The 18192-nt window shown below is 36.8% G+C and overlaps 2 protein-coding genes across 3 annotated transcripts in view; both read right to left on the bottom strand.

Moving 5' to 3' along the window:
- LOC143913349 (fasciclin-3-like) overlaps nt 1-18192 on the bottom strand; it is a 251026-nt gene that overhangs the window by 13059 nt on the left and 219775 nt on the right. For both annotated transcript variants that reach the window (XM_077433077.1, XM_077433078.1), the window contains exons 3-5: nt 511-604; nt 337-430; nt 136-262 (exon numbers count right to left, since the gene is read on the bottom strand). In XM_077433077.1, coding sequence (XP_077289203.1) covers nt 136-262; nt 337-430; nt 511-604 — 315 coding nt within the window. The remainder of the gene's footprint in view (nt 1-135; nt 263-336; nt 431-510; nt 605-18192) is intronic.
- LOC143913343 (uncharacterized) lies at nt 2403-9717 on the bottom strand. Its single transcript, XM_077433063.1, has 2 exons — nt 4052-9717; nt 2403-3949 (listed from the first exon to the last, which is right to left on the bottom strand). Exons 1-2 carry the CDS (start codon nt 8909-8911, stop codon nt 3650-3652), a joined length of 5160 nt encoding a protein of 1719 aa, XP_077289189.1. The 5' UTR covers nt 8912-9717; the 3' UTR covers nt 2403-3649.

The raw sequence follows: 18192 nt of genomic DNA, 5'->3' as shown, positions 1-18192 counted from the left end.
TCAATTCCCTAATATAAATTATTTATTAATAATTAAATTGAAATCTTATTTAACAATAAATGTAATTCAAAATATATGAGTATGTTATTTGTATCAAAAAATAAATTGTATTTATGTTCAAAATATGGTACTTACTAGCTATAATTACACTGATTACTCCGGGATCCATAAATCTCTCGCCCTTTTTTGGTGACACAATACATTTAAATTCACCATTATTTGATTCGTCAACCTTTTCTATAGATATACCACATTCGCCATTCTGTAATATGCAACATTTATTAGTATTCAATCAAACCATCAGATTATCATATCACTTCGATCATAGATACTCACAGAAAATCCGCTTCCATGGTATTTGATATTGTTACTGTAAGCGTTTTCTGTCTCGTAAATATTGGATAGCGTAGTAATTCCCGGAAACGAAAACCTGCCAGAAAAAGTTTTATTAGTTAATGATATAAACTTAAGAATATATTTATATAGACATAATACGTTGAGAGTACACACTGGCAAAAGTTGATGGAATAACTGACTCTGCATAAAAGGTTGACACTTTGGCCTGGTAGCGCAACCACTTCCTTAGTCAATACGTCCACTTGAGCTGTGAACAAAAAATGCATTGAATTATATATTTATAGTATACATATGTAAAAGCAGCATATGATAGATAGAACACGATACTTATATAATAGAAATGTTATTTAGATGATAGAACGTATAAATTGAAAATAGTGAAGAGTATTCAGAGGTGAGGGGAGTCAAGTCAAGATACAAGAAAACAATCAGGTAGGTTTCAGATCTTCCGGTGGTAGCCGGGATCCGAATTAATCCCGAGACCACCGGCTTTTATACATGTTTTGAAAGCCGCGCGGGTTTGGTCGTTTGGTCGAACTCGCTCATTGGTCGGGGAGCCGAGCTCTCCGATTGGTTGATGAGACTAGACGATGAGTGCCGCGCGCTGATAGGGCGGTGTGCACTGATCGTTCTATTTTTACGCAAAAATAGTATATTGATACTATAGTTACATTCGGAGCTGTGCAGATCTGAAACACGGTATTTCTACTTTTGTCTTTATCTCGCGTGTAGGTTCAATTGAGGAGAGGCCTGTTATATATGTATATATTTTTTAATTATATTTTACCATGATGCTATTATGGGTTTTACCTTTGAGCGAAATCTATGGTATTAAGCTTGTACATATAGCCAGCAGTACGGCTCGGTGGTTGTGTTTATATTAAGCACCGAGAGGTTACCGAGTTCGATCCAGTGCTAATATTTATTGCTGATAATTTTTAATACTTGGATATTTGTGACTCCAAGTCGATCGTTTCCTATCAGAGTTTGCCAATTTATCTGATTTCATTGTATCATTTGGAGTCACAAATATTTAAGTCTGGCCAGCAACACTACAGAAATGCTCCGAATAAATTCTCTTCAATCGAGGTCAACTCAGGGTTTGAACGCGGCAATCTTTCAGTGGTTAGCATTAACGCAACCACCGAGCTATACTGCTGGCTTTTATTTATTTTTTAATACAGGTAAACACCCATTTTTTTTAACGACATCTATGGCCAAACTTGTAAATAATACTAAACACATTCTACGATAATAGAATGTGTTTAATTATGATTTAAGGTAAACATATTTTTAACAATTAAAGAATTTGATACGCGACGACTTTGCAAAAAATTAGGGGGGAGGCTGCCAATTTTATTTTTAGATTAAATTAGGCAAACTCAAATACAAACAGGAAATTAAGTGATTAATGTTATGTGAATCTAATGAAATGTGTGAAACTCAACTATGGCATTTTCTTACATCGCATCGGGGTTATAAGGGTTTTAAGAGGGTAGGAGGCAAAGTTGAGTGGGAAGGGGAGGGTTGGAAGAGGGCGGTCGCTATTTATCCTGGTGAGCTGCAAAGCTCGTCGGGAGCAAATGTGGATAAATGGAGCCGCGAAAACACGGAAAAGGTTTCACTTAAGGGCGCCCACCTTACAGGCCCCGAATGGATACCATAAAACACCACCGGGAGCACTTATCAATATCGCATGCTAACACTATTTCAACTATTGTTTTTATTTATTGAATTTATTTTTATTGTATACATATACATATGTATGTCTGGACTACCTTTATTTATTACATATAATTTATTATTATTTTTTTTTATATTTAATTTCTACGATAGGTGCCATGACAGGTTGCCTATAAGCGACACCTATGGCCAAATTTGCACACAATTACTTAACAATTCTAATCACATTCAATAATGTAGGTATATTTAACGATAAAATAAATTGAGAAGGGATACCGATTTTTTTAGATCCGTCATAACAATTAAGTTAGATAAAATGGCGAAATCTAACAGAGGACGGTTGGAAAAGACTTCGATAATGGTTTGATGTAGTTTATTGAAATGTAAAATTTGCACGTGGTGGGCCAGCGGAGCGTACGGAACACAAGCTGTCCGTACGCCGTCTACTCGGTGACTCTGTCGACCGTCGCGTATTTCCGCTTGGGCCGACACTAATGCCAACTCGTCAATAATGCCAATCGACAATCAGTTAATAAGACTGTTTGCCACACGTCATTACAAAAGTCGGAACATAGTCCCACATAGGAAAACTGTTGAACAATACAGTTATTCTACAGAGTTACAGCATTACTGACGAGTCGTTTACAATAAATCATAGCTCTTAAAATAATTAAATAGAGGGTGAATAATGAAACCTTTGCCTCATCCAGTGTGAGGATAAAATCAATTTATTGGTTCAGTAATATTTCAACTTATAGGTATACCTCTGGTGAATGTTGTTTCTATTTACATTAAAATTTTTGAAATCTCCTTTGAAGCTGTGAATAAGCATTACAAGATAAGTTTACTTTAAAGAAGAGAGAGTGGACTGTATATGGTTTAAAACTTAAGCATTCCTCATCTTGATGTTAACTTAGACAATACAATGTTGACACTGTTACAGTTGTCAAGACAGATCAGCTATTACCGATCAACTAAACTTGATTAGTGAGTGTAATGCTCCTAAGTTAACTTGATTTCATCAACAAGTAGCACAAACATTGCTAAATTAAAAGTAAATTGGAAAGTCATTCATTCATTCCTACAAGCAGGAAATGAAGGCGAACTATGATTATAGATGTCTCTACGTTAAACATCGAAATGTTCAGTATTATAATATTTACTTATTCTATGATTCACATAAATACTATAAACAGTAAGAGTTAACTTATGGTTTCATAACAAGAAACATAAGACCTGCGGATGACTCCCGGCAGGTTATAATTAAGTAGACATGAAATAATTTAAGATGCTCCATTAAGTGTGGCTTGGAGACTAACATTAACAAATCATGAATCTAATTTTAACTGTCAAATTTGAACAGTTTATTTTAAACTCGGATATAATCCTTCCGAGTGATGACATGAGACAAGTCTTATATTATAAAGACAAAATGATTAGATTAAATTCGGAGATATATAATGCCGAATGTTAAAATGAAAATAGCTTAAATTATACACACAACACAATTAAAGTGAATTACGGAGTACTACTATTAACATTGAATGATTTAAACTCATGATTACATCTAATAAGTAATATGAGTTGGGGGTAGTGTCTTCGGGTTAAACTAAGCTACCGAAGTTGACGGAATTGAAGCTGCTGTTTCTCCTCCCTCTTGCTGATCTTCCTTCCTGTCAAGTGGTCCTTGTGGTAGAATCGGCAATGGCGCCACTAGATGACTGGACCGACGAAACTCTCCGCTGGCAGTAAAGACGTCGACGACTCGAACTCTGCCATCTGGTCCGGGATACAATTTAGTGACTCGACCCAAGACCCATCGGGTTGGCAGCATGTGTTCCTCCTTTAACAGGACCATTTGACCCACACTCAGATTGTTGCTCGAGTCCTTCTTCCATTTGTGTCGTAACTGCAAAGAATGTAAATATTCCGCCGACCAACGTTTCCAAAATGCTGCTGTGGTCAATTGTATCTGAAGCAGATTGGCATGGACATTAGTGTTATATTTAACCTCCATTGGAAGAGCGAGTAAGGATCTGCCAATTAAGAAATGTCCAGGTGTGAGGGGTAAAAGGTCTAGTGGATCCGAAGACAAGGGACTAAGAGGACGGGAATTCATGCAAGCTTCTATTTGAGTCAATACCGTACAAAATGATTCGAAATTTAAGGTGGTGGCCTTTAACACCTTGTTTAAATGAATCTTCATGGATTTAACCGCTGCTTCCCACAGCCCTCCCATGTGAGGCGCCCTTGGCGGGTTAAACTTCCAACGAATCCCTTCGGAGGCTACATACCGTAGTAGCTTCTCCTCATGAGGACGTTCGTAAATTAATTTTACTAAATTAACGAGTTCACGACTTGCACCGACAAAATTAGTAGCATTGTCGGAATATATCGTATTGGGCCTGCCACGTCTGGCTACGAATCTTCTTAAACAATTTAAGAAATTTGAACTCGTTAAGTCTCCGACAAGTTCCAAGTGAACTGCCTTACTGGAAAAACACACAAAGACACAAACGTAACCCTTAATTATCTTAGAATTCTTATTGCAACCACTCTTCACAGGAAAAGGTCCTGCGAAATCTATCCCCACATGACTGAAAGGAAAATTCGCAGTGGTACGTTCAAGCGGGAGTAATCCCATTAATCTATTGTGTGACAGTGGTTTATTTCTGAAACAAATGACACATGAACGCACCACTCCTTTGACAGTATTATGTCCGGCCAATGGCCAATAGGTCTGCCGCAATAACGACAGTAAGGCTTGAGTACCCAAGTGAATATATTTCAAGTGCGCATCTCGGACAATCATGTGTGTAAGTTTATGCTTATTTGACAAGATAATGGGTGACGTTGATAGAGTTGTTCCCAGAGGAAGTCTACTTCCAACACAAATTAAATTCTCGTGGAATAGAGGGGACAATTTAGCTAATTTACTGCTACTGGGAATTGGATGTCCCTTGCTCAGCAAACGATATTCCAATGGAAATGATTCCATTTGCGATAACCTTATCAAATTATTTAAAGCATCTTTTAATTCTAAAGCGGACGGTTCGTTATTTTCTTTAACGTTTAATTGTTTATTCCTTAGTGGCCGACGAACATATGATAAAACTCGAAGGAGTCTTGGAAGATGAGAATATTTATCTATCCAATTATTTTCCCTCACAAGGGTAGCGTTAGTGACTACCCTTCTCTCTGGAAGATCTATTGTGATCTCAGGAGGTCTTCGAGGCCATCGTGATTCGTCTAATTTCAACCAACTAGGGCCGTCCCACCATAACGAATTATGATTTAATTCTGATGGTTGAGTCCCTCGAGAAATTAAATCTGCTGGATTGTCTGTAGAGGAGACATGGTACCACTCAATGGGTTGAGATATTGATTGGATTTCGGCCACTCGATTGGCAACGAAGGTGGTCCATTTACATGACTCTCCTCTAATCCAATGCAATGCGACGGTTGAATCCGTCCAATAATATTTTTCATTAATATGAATTGTTAATTGGTCTATTGTTGACTTCATTAACTTTGATAATAACATAGCGGAGCACAGCTCTAAACGCGGAATAGTTACAAAACTGAGCGGAGCGACTCTCGAACGAGAACACACAAGATGACATTTGGAATTTCCCAATTGATCAGTACATTTTACATAAATACAAGCACCATAAGCTTTCTCGGATGCGTCACAAAATCCGTGTGCCTGTATATTAATGGCATTATTTAGTATTATCAATCTAGGAATTTTATAAAGTTTCATGACTGTATTGGATAATTGGCAATCTTTCCATTTTTTGAAGATTGTCTGAGGAATGAATTCATCCCAACCAATGGTTTGTTGCCAGACAGATTGCATTAATATCTTATAATTAATTAACAATGGAGATAATAGTCCTAATGGGTCGAAGATCTGACTAATTACTGATAAAAAGTTTCTTTTTGTTATATTTTCAGTCTCGACTTCGGTTTGAACCTTAAATACAAAAACGTCTTCCCGCGGTTTCCAAAATAAACCTAAAGTTTTGTGTGATTCGTTAGAGAAGTTAAAATCTGAACAATCGTCAGCTTTAACATCCGTGATTATATCGGAGTTGTTCGATGTCCATTTGCTTAAGGGCATACCGGCTGATAATAATATGGTTTCCAGTTGAACCTTTAATAATTTACCAGCTTCAATAGTATTAGTTCCCGTGAGCAAATCATCAACATAAAAATCACGTTCGATCACTTTACTAGCGATGGGATATTTGTTTCTATTCTCCTCTGCTAACTGATTTAGACATCTAGTAGCTAAAAATGGGGCTGAAGCAGTTCCGAATGTTACTGTATTAAGCTTGTAATGCTTGAATTTACTCTGGGGATCTGTTCGCCAAATGATTCGTTGTACATTTTTATTTTCCTCTGCTATTTGAATCTGTCGGTACATCTGCTTAATATCCGCAGTAATCACGTATTTATGGAGTCGAAAGTTGAGTAGTAAACTTAACAAATCTGATTGGACATTAGGTCCCACCATCAAAATATTATTTAGTGAGATATTAGACGTTGTCTTTGCGGACGCATCAAAAACTACACGATATTTAGTGGTAAGGCTAGACTCCTTAACCACGACGTGATGAGGTAAATAACAATGAACCTCATGTGCCTCCGGAGGTTCACACTCTGACATATGTCCTAAATTTATGTACTCTTCTAAAACTTTATTGTATTCCATTTTTAAATTATTATTGGCTAAAAAACGTCTTTCCAAAGTTTTGTGTCTTTTCTCCGCAATGTGCAATGAACTTCCTAATACTACCGGGGAATTTTTATATGGTAAAGCTACACAAAATCTACCGTTTTTATCTCGTGATGTGTGTGCTTGGAAATGTTCCTCACATCTTTTCTCCTCAAGAGATTGATGTTTTACCATAGGAACCTGGTCTATCATCCAAAAGTTTTGAATGTGACTGTCTAATTGACTTAAGCCTATGTGGCTCTTCCCTGGAGCATTATTTACTTCGGGATATGGACCAACTATTGTCCATCCGAATTCGGTATCCTTTAAGATAGGCATACCTTTTCCTAACTGGATGGTTCCTGCTTTCATAGCATGAACGCAAATCTCGGCGCCGAGCAATAAATCGATTGGCGTCGGTTTATTCCAAAGGGGATCTGATAACTTGATTCCCGCTGGTATTGAAATTAACTGTTGATCCAGTTTCACAGTTGGAATTTCGCCAGTAATTTCTGGTAATACCAAACACAACACTTTGGTTGAGTAATTAGTGGTTGAAGACCTTATGGTCACCTTGGTGATGTGACGAATGCTACTTTCTTGATTAGCGATACCTACAATTTTTTGAGAGATTTTCTCTAATTTGAAGTTATTCTTCTTAGCGAAAGATGTGGTAACATAGTTGACTTGTGAGCCGGAATCTAATAATGTGCGACCCTTAACGACCGTTCCATTGGACGTTATAATGTCTACTTGTACCGTCGGTAAAATTATCTCCCTTTGAGAGAAATGAGTAGAATGAGCATTAATTGACTTCCTTCCCGTATTATTGGAACTAAATGTATCGTCCTGATGCAACAAAGTGTGATGGTTTTGTTTGCACCTTAAGCAATTATAGTTAGACTTGCAATTTGTTATCTTATGCGATGAATTTAAACATTTAAAACACATGTTATTAGATTTAACGAATTCATTTCTTTCCATACTGGATTTTGCTTTGAATTTATCACATTTGCCTATGAAATGATTATTTCGACAGAATGCGCATGCGTTTACCTTACTTGATGGGTTTTTGTTCGCGACATGAGTTCTCATGATTCTTTGACGACTATGAGGGAATTCCTTCACCGTAGTTACAGATGCAGTAGATTGTAATACATTACATCTATTCTGCAAGAATGTCTCTAAACTTTCATATGGTGGCATTTCTCTGCTAACCAGCGATATTTCCCAGTCTCTTACTAGATTAAAAGGTAATTTCCTTAGAACTAAACATGTTACCCATGGATCTAAAATTTCTCTCGCGTAACCCAACGATTCAATGTTTTTAATACACACTGTTACCTGATTCAATAGATTTCTCAATTCGATATGTGATTCTCTTGTGATTAATTTTAAGTCACAAAGTGAATTAATCCTAGTTTTGAGATTAAGTCTTGGTAAATTATATTGCTTGTCTAAAATACTCCAAGCTATTTCGTAATTGTCTGAGCTAATATCTAAACCTGATACAGCTGCCAAAGCGGGACCGATTAAGGATTGATGCAAATATTGCAATTTCGTGACATTCGAATATTCCGTTTTGTTTCCTATTATATTCTTAAAAGCTTGTTGAAACGATTTCCATTCAGATGGATCTCCCTGAAATGTGGGAATGGTTAACGTCGGTAACTTATCTCTAGCAAATTTAATTGTTGCTTGCTCTACCTTTAGTTTACTATCTTGAAAGGATTGGCAATCTAATGCTGCTTTAAGATTTTTAACTGTTATTGTAATTGCATCGTACTCTTCGTCTATTTTGGCCGCTTTCGATATGTCTGTAAGGTTATCTAAATACTCGTAATGGAGTTTTCGGACATAATCGTATGCTTCTTTAATGGTTTGATACTGTCCTTCATCTAATTCGGAGGATTTATCTATTTTTCCTTTTAGTCTTTGTACCGCGCCTGAATACCTTAATTCTATTGACGTCATTATGACTTCTACTTTATTTTCCTTCGCTAATATTTCTATCGATTGAGTCTGACTTCGAGTCTGATGTATTCTAGAGCTTGACCTGTCTCTAATAGGTTCTACGTCCCTAGTTGGATTTCGACCTTTATGCGACTTGGAAGTCGAAGCTTCTATTTCCTCGTTTTCAGCACTTGACATTTGTTTCAGAAAGTTGCACTATTTCGTCTCATAAATACAGTTGTTCTCTACTATAGCTGTCAATTGAACTATTCGTAGAGATAAGGTAATAATATTCAATGATTAACCGTGAATCTTAATATTCTACTTTAACTATTATCACCAGAATCTATCCAACATATTTTGGAAGAAATTACAACCCTAAATTGGTGGGTGCTTGATTTAAACCACTTTGGGGCTACAAGTCTTGTGATTTATTTTAAATCACCACTGTTTCATCACACATTATGAAACAAAGAGATCTACCGATGTATGAATATGCCGGTATGTACTTGATTTAATCCACTTTGGGGCTACAAGTGTAATTCCACATTTATCGTGGAAGGGGGGGGGGGGAGGGTGTTTCTACACACATTAAGAAACAAAGATCTACCGATATGCATATACCGGTATGTACTTGGTTTAAGCCACTTTGGGGCTACAAGTATAATTCCACATTTATCGTGGAAGGGGGGGGGGGGGAGGAGGGTGTTTCTACACACATTAAGAAACAAAGATCTACCGATATGAATATACCGGTATGTACTTGGTTTAAGCCACTTTGGGGCTACAAGTATAATTCCACATTTATCGTGGAAGGGGGGGGGGGGGAGGGTGTTTCTACACACATTAAGAAACAAAGATCTACCGATATGAATATACCGGTATGTACTTGGTTTAAGCCACTTTGGGGCTACAAGTATAATTCTCCACGTGCTTTGCTAATTTTACACTACATCTGATTTTACACTTTTAATACGAAATTCGATGCGACCGATGAAACCTTCCTTCGTAGCGCGATATTATTTTATACAATCGCGTTAATTAATTGTTATACTTTAAAACATATTTTAAAAACTGACCTACCCACATGATTGCCTTTTGAACAGATTGCCTGAGATTGAATACATTCACTTACTTGAATATCCTTTACGATGTTTATGTGATCGTTCCGATAATTTTGGATTACCTCTGTGTCCCATGCGTCTTTGTAGGTTATGTTTTTATTTATATATTTTCTGCGTCAATCACGCGGTCATGTACCTCTGTACATCAATCAATATATTGCTGAAATAGAAGCAAACATGTTATTAGTATTGGAAAGGTATGGATAGTAACAAAGGAACGATACCGATTTCTTAATTGACATCCATTTTTTCTCGACCACGTTTTTTCCTATTGGTTTGTCCGTTTGGTGTTGTGGCCTAGGTTACTGGTGTCCGGTTCGAAGTGACCATCATGGAAAAGACTTCGATAATGGTTTGATGTAGTTTATTGAAATGTAAAATTTGCACGTGGTGGTTCAGCGGAGCGTACGGAACACAAGTTGTCCGTACGCCGTCTGCTCGAACTCTGTCGACCGTCGCGTATTTCCGCTTGGGCCGACACTAATGCCAACTCGTCAATAATGCCAATCGACAATCAGTTAATAAGACTGTTTGCCACACGTCATTACAAAAGTCGGAACTATTCTTAACTATTCTTTCTGAATTTAATGCCCATCCAGGTATCTTGTCAGCAAGGTATATACATAGATCGAATATTTACTCGATTCTGATTGGGATTTGAAGCAATGAGCTACGCTGTGGCAATCAATAGTTATGTCTCCACTTGTTCGTTTTTCATGCAACTTATGCGTATGCGCTTGTTGAACGTAGTGCATGCGCTTTAGGGCACAGACACACATAGAGGTACGCACCACGCGTTTTTGAAGATAGTTAGGAAGAAAAAAGAGAACACATGCGGATTTTTCACTACGGGAGGCCAATAACGTGCCCGTGTCGTACGATTCAGTATGGTTTTGTTGACGCACTTTGACAGATTGCACTCCTGCTTTGTTCAGGTATTCTTGCAACTTTTCGTGCGTCATGTCACGTCACACACTTAAATTAAAGAAAATAATAAATTTTATAGAAGTAACCGGTATTTGCCGCTACTATGGGGCTGCAAGGACAAAAAAAAAAAAAAAATGACGCTTTAAAAAGTTTTTGGAACCAAATTTAATATGACCACTAAAGTGAAGAAAAAAATTTAGTATATTCAGTCAACGGTATTGAACAAGTGTGGACGGTTGATTGCATGCAACTACGCATACGCCGTAACGTAATATTCGCATAAGCGAACGTTGAAGCGAAAACGACTATATATGTAGGTATAAGTGAAGACAGCAATTGACAACTTATTTTTGATTGTATGTATGTTTATATACAACTAGTGGCCTGGGAGCATATACTTGTGCCCTCAGTAAAAGTTCGCAATTCGGATCAATGGAAGCCACCATTTGATCGGCCGACATAAACAAAATAATTATATACGATACCCACTGTTCGAAATGACATGGGCAAAGCCCACACTATACCTCGTCTCTTTCCACGATATACGATTACAAGGGGAGAAAGAGAGACGGAGCATGGTGTTAACAGCGAGTACTTTGTACAATTCTTTATACGATCATTTATTTAGATAATTATTATATGTATACGATAATTTATCATTTATTATAATGATATATGTATCTATGATAATATACTCGATTGTACTTTTGATAAATAGACTAAATTTCAAAATTGCCACGTTCCAAGTAAAAGGACACGTTGGAATATCTACGCACACACTACATATTGTACATGTATTTAGAAAGTATACGTTGTGTGAACCATTCCATTCGATTCTCCGGTATAAATTATACGGCATCAGCGTGTACCACTACCATCTCTCCGCTCGGCTCGTTTGTAATTCAAATATCAAAGTAAACCCCTCACCGACACCCCTGGGTTCCCAGCTAGGTCGAAACCATCCCCATTACACCCCCAACCCCTTGGCGGGAGAGCACAAACACTTGGCTGAGTGATCTAATCCCACCTATTAGTACTGAGCCAGCGATTCGACGACGGATGGGCTACATTGAATTGTATCATCATCACTCGCGCCACATTTGCATATTTCGAGGGCTAGACCAGACCCTCTTCGCCGAGATCAAAGATAAAAATTTAACCCCTTTGCAACCCTCTGTACCTACGCATGATCGGCAATGATAATAAAAATTCGGGGAAACGCGATATACCCGCGAAGGACCGTTAAAAGTTGACGAGGCCTGTCGATAGTACGACCGAGAGATATTGCTCGCATCTCGCGCAGATGAAAGATATTGCTCATTGAAAGTTGAATTAGGAACACGCACGAAGTTAGAGCAAAATATAAATGTCAAAAATCGTCAATGAGAATCATTGGTAGAACGAAGAATTATTTTGTCAAATGCCGTTAAATTAACTGATAAACATTATAGATATATTGCGTTCTTAAAAAATAATAAATAGCAAAGGTAAACTTCGGAGAAGTATATAAGACACATAGAGTGTTACGCAGCACATGTTTTTTTAGATAGTTTTGTACATGTGAAAAAAGCTAGCACGCCTAATATATTTTGTCACGATTAAGGATAAAATCACCCCCTGGAGTGTTTTCGGTGATATTTTATCCTCGTATTGACATAGTTTTGACAGTGACCGTTAACGGTGATTCCTATATTTGAAGAAATGCAGGAAAACCCCGTCAAAATAATAAGATCATAACATAAAATACACCGCAAGAACCAAAATAAAAGAATTTTGATCCTCGCGGTTCATAGAAAATATTCAACGCATTTAATATTAGATGTTCATTGATATTATTAATAATATTACAAACAAAATAATGGTCCCTATTTGCTTAAAAAACAATTAAAAATTTAACATATATTATATAATAATTCTGTGAAAAATATAGATATAGCAATTGCCTAGTTCGGCCTCCCAAATTTCCATATTTTAGTTTGGTCCCTTTTTATGTGCCAAAAGCAACTGAACTTGGCCTAAGTCATTAACACCATTGCATTCTAAGAGCACGATTTGTATAATTTGTAATACTTAGTATTGAAAAAACGCATCACATCGGGGACGGAATCATTAAAAAAACGTAAATCCGACTCGGTTATAAAGACTAAAAAAAAATGTTGTTCCTATGTGACGAATTCGAACCCACGACTTCTCTACTGGTAAACAATGGCTTAACTAGTGAGATACGCTACGGCTGGTATAAAGGCAGACAAGTTACTACATAGTCGCTAAGATTGTTAGACTTTGTCTCTTTTATACATTGTAAAGCAATGCTTCATACGTATGTATGTACTACCGAAAAGACAATTTGGAAACATCTGCCAAATTTGGATCCACTGGAGTGGACTTGGTTCATTTCGACACTGAACGGTCAAAACACACAAGAGATTACTTACATTTTTTATACGACGGGTACACAAAGTACTTTTACCTCTCCGATAGGGCGACCCCGAGCAGTATCTATGCAGTGTACGTCGCCAGATACCCGTTATCTGCGATCGCGAGCGGGGGTTGAAAGACGAAAAGGGAGAATAATAAAAAAAAAAGAAAAACCTCCCCTTCAAGCAGATATCATGGTTCGATAGTGGTTCGTCGACAATGGGTGGTAATTGTCGGCGGATCGGATGGCCATTAATGGGCGGTCGGCCGCAACGCCAAACCGCCCCCGTCAACACAACCCCCCCATAAATCCAGCTCACCCCACAATGGAACCATGTTATACTGTATAATTTATGATAATCCTTTTGTGTACGATTTTTTTTTAATGTGTAAACTAGGGTGTCATAAACGTGCGTGAGCGCAAGATAGGCGTACGTGAAAATTAGCATTGAGCGGCAACTTTTGACGCAGTTTATATGGGCATTATGAAATTACTTGTGTATTACCTCGTTGGTGACCGACTGATTTAATACATTTTTAATTCTATCATACTTTTAATGAGACATTTTTCAATTTTTAACCAAAAATACCGGGAAGCAAGTGGATTCACCTCATATGTTTAACACTTGCCTTACTGTGTTAAAAAAATCCGCTAGCCACTGTGCTGGACGCGAAGCGTCCAATTAAAATGTGTTTTTTAAGTTAAAACAATACAAAACCTGCGTAGTTATTTATAGTACATAACTATAAAAATTATTATTTTGAATAAAAATATCAATAATTTTATTTTATTACCGCCATCTATGTATAAAATTAATGACTACGAGACGTCACCGAGATTAAAAATTTTCGATCTTGAAACGCTTCTTAAACGATATTTTATCTCTATCGTAATGGCGGAGGATCCATTTACTTATATTGATGACCAAAATGAGCAATATGGCAAAGTATGAAAACGATCCGATAAGAGGCAAACTTTTTCCTGAATTGTAATCGTAAGTGAAACGTAAAGGAGGTATGTAAAAATCATTTTATCGTTTATTAAACGTCTAATAATATAAAATAAGTGCAAGAAATGAAAAATAAATAGCGGTTAAAACAGAGCCGTCGTTCCAAGGCGGATATCATTCTCACAATGACCACTGAGCGCGCCGTACTGAATTCCTCCTCTCTCTAGAATCTGTGAGGCACGTGTAAAGAGGCTTCCCTACGAAAATAATTATTTCTGTTGATATTGATCATGTTTGTTTTTCTTTCGTAATGACATAATTCGAATCATAGAGGTTTTGATGAGGAATATGTATGTAATATGAAGAACCTGCATCAGTACATTTGGAGAAATAAAATAAAATATAAATCCTGGTCACTCGCTATCCATAACAGTACGGCAAGTGTTAAGTGCAGAATTATTGCTTATAGGCGGTGTGAAGATACGCCTCCCACTGCTGCAGTCTATGTACGCGTCCCATGCAGCATTTTTAATTGGCTTGCCCGAGTGCAAGAAAAGTTATGCTATTAGGTGAAGATTTAAAATTAATAATAATTAGTTTTGTAATTGTACATATGTATTACGAATGCATATTTACATATAAACAAATTTAAATGAGTAGGTCTTCCAAATAAATGACGATCAAGTTATTTATTTGAATTGGCAATGATCTGTTCAGTTTAATTTTTGATAAAAACGTCTCCCAAACGTAGCGACGTCATTATTCAATTTTCCCCCCAGCATTTCTGTATGTTTCCTGTATACGGTTGAGAGGTTCTAACGTTGACACGTCACGTCTCGTACTCGTTAGTCACAATAAACTGTCAACATTATTTATCGGACCATATACTGTGTACGTTCGAAGCTATTTATTTACCTTTGCATCTTTCACGTATTCCTATATGTTCCTGTGCAAATATAAACATGTACAAAATAAGCACTATTTGATCAATCAGTGAATCCCTTATTTAATATCAAGTAAAAATTGAATATTATGACTAGTTTGGTAGGGATATTCCGAGCTCTTTGAAATCCTTTGGGCGCTCAGCAAACGAGCCAAGTTATGAAATGAAAGTAAATCAAATTAAAATATCCCTTAATTGTTCAATGCGGTAAGTCCGTTCATACACAGGTCTAGGGAGGAAGAAAGAGTGGGAGTGGAAAGGGGGGGTTGGTAAATTTTTCGTCGGAAAATGTCGGTTAATTAAGTAGATACTTCGAAATCCTCCGCGATAATAATCTTCAAGGCGGTGAAAGTCTCCAACGAAGAACTCGCCTTTAATAGCTTATAAAACAAGATTTTTGGTCAAAATACTCGGAAGGAATTACTGGATTAAGTTTGGGGGTCCTCCGCTGCGGGGAATATTTATCCTGTTATTTAATTTTTGGGTCGCAAGATCCCGAGCAATTGAAACGAATTGGAGATTTGAAGATACGCACGCTGGAATTGATTCTAATGCCTATCTAATGCGTGATATTTAAAAGGTGATATTATATCCATCCGTATGAACTTTTTTAATTGTAAATAATTTTGATACAAACCAATAATTGTATATTAACAAACTATTAAATGAAATCGTACACCATTGAAATGAACGATGAAAGGATGCTGGACAAACCACGACACATAAAATCTATGAACAGCATACATATGTACATAAGAAACATGCTAGAAATGACGAAATGTTGTCAAAATATAATACAAGTGGTGAAACATGCATCTGAAATTTGTACCAATTATATAATTTGACAATACCAACTGATATCTGGCACATATTATCCAGACAGTTGAGATTCATATGATGATTATGATATTTGCGACATGTCTTATAGTGTAAGGGGGCCGTTTATTTAATAATCATGAACATTCGCCATTACAGATCGCTCCAAAGCGACGAGTGCACTTATGCAGATACAATATAATCAATATATAGGTACACAAGCATTTTATACAATGCGAATTCATCCAAATATCCACAGTGATATATGTATATGGAGGAATTTTTCCAGCATTTTATATCAAATTGGCGAACCTTAAGACGCTGAGTAACTTTAGATCAGCAAGAGAGATAGGGAGATGCCAACTTTACAGGAACCGCTTCAATGAAAATCAGAAAAATTAGTAAACTCCGATAAGAAACGATAGACCTGGAGTCACAAACCAAGGACTGGTCAGCAGCGGGACTCTAATGGGACTCGAACCCGTGACCATTCTGCCCGAAAGCATGATATGCCAACCACTAGTCTACGCCGCTGGTTTAATGCATGCGTGTGACTATGCATTAGACAAAAAAGAGGGATTTTCACAAAGAAAACATTATGCAACAAATGAAGAGTAAAAATAAAACAAAAAGCAAACTACAAAGCACAGATTTTCCAAGAGGATAAATTTTCATATACGTTTCTGTAGAAACAAAGCCTCGATTATAGACGCTTTCATCGCTAGCATGCCCATTAAGAATATTATTAAATTTTAAAATCACACCAGCATCTTTTGCTATAAATAGTAGCAAAAGAAGAACGAAAGGGTTGGTTCGAATTACAAAAGGAATTTCTTCTATACACTCTTTTAAATTGTATGACGAAATTCGATATTTTTCCGCAGCTCGTCAAATTTTAAAAGCTCCTTTTATTACACAGTATTTAGCATTGAGATGAAAAAAAAAACGAGAATAAATCCATCGCTTCTTGATAGATTGATAGCTACACCCAAAACGCGTGGCTAGAAAATGTGCAACTCGCCGTTCCAACCCCCTAATGTGAGAGATCGACCCCAAGTTTCCACGGGGGTAAAATTCACAATGACAATTCGATAAACAATATATTACTGTTAACAACCTCATTCACCACACGTCGACGGTTACCTAGAGCGTACATATTACATATACGGTGATTTTTTTTCCCTCTCTCCTGCTTTATTATGTATTATTTATACAGGGTGGTTTATTATAAGCTTCCTCCCCCTTTGCGAATTTTATGTTCGCCATTGTGCGAGGGATGCCGCACACCCGAATTTTATATATACGACGTCTCGCAAATACTATATTGATTTGTCATAAAAGTGACAGGCTAATGTACAACGTGTCAGGGGCGATCAACCGCCGGATCGCGATACGTAAATTTACGGTGCGATAGTACGCGTCAAATCAAAATAAAAATGTGTATTTTGCCAAAAGTGCGAGTGAGACGAGTTCATAATGCCGCATATAAATGCGGTCATTATGTCGATGTCGGAGCAGAATTTGAAGATATTTTTAAATGTAAAACATAACTCCGAATATGTATATTGTGTATATAAATATGTACATTTAATGTATGCGTATAAAATATAATAATATAAAGTATGAAATACAAATCTTATTAATAAAACATGCAATATATTATTACGAGTACAAATTATACACGTATACATATGATATATGTATTTGTAGACATTCAAATTCATCATGAGCAAATATGAGTAACTCCCTATGACAGCTATTTTTAACATTTCAAAATTCTTGATAAGCCTAATGAAAAAAATGCATAATTAATTGATGCACCAAGAGGTTACCGGGTTCGATCCCTTGGGTTGAACACGGTTGAAAATAAAATCCGAGTATAAGCTGTACTGCTGCTGGTCAGACTGTATATTTATGACTCTAAGTCGATCGTTTCCGATCTGAGTTTGCTAATTTATCCGATTTCATTGTTGAAACGTTTCCTCCATCAAATTGGCAAAAACCATCCTACCCACTGTGTCACCAATATTTGAATATGATTTCAAATTTATAGTCTACAAATTGATATAAGTTTAATACCGTAAGTGTCACTTAGGGGTAACCTTTAATGGCATTATCAACCAATTGATCTGATTTCATTGTTGAAACGGTTACTCATCAAATTGAAAACAAAAACTATCCAAACCGCCATGTTCTGTAGGATCTTGTCGTCAAGAGACATAGGCGGTATAGTTAAATCAGACTCGTTAAGTGGTTTTATAACATTTTACACGCCACCAAGTAAAACATGTTTACTTGGCG

The sequence above is a fragment of the Arctopsyche grandis genome, chromosome 6, assembly GCF_051622035.1.
Source record: "Arctopsyche grandis isolate Sample6627 chromosome 6, ASM5162203v2, whole genome shotgun sequence".
Lineage (NCBI taxonomy): Eukaryota > Metazoa > Arthropoda > Insecta > Trichoptera > Hydropsychidae > Arctopsyche > Arctopsyche grandis.
The sequence above is the reverse complement of the archived record's forward strand: the minus strand, read 5'-3'. Positions and strand labels throughout refer to the sequence as shown.

Coding starts and splice junctions, on each gene's coding strand:
- LOC143913343 (XM_077433063.1), bottom strand. CDS start 8,911: ATGTCAAGTGCTGAAAACGAGGAAATAGAAGCTTCGACTTCCAAGTCG. Junction 3,950..4,051: donor TACTCGCTCTTCCAATGGAG/GTTAAATATAAC, acceptor CATTCTTTGCAG/TTACGACACAAATGGAAGAA.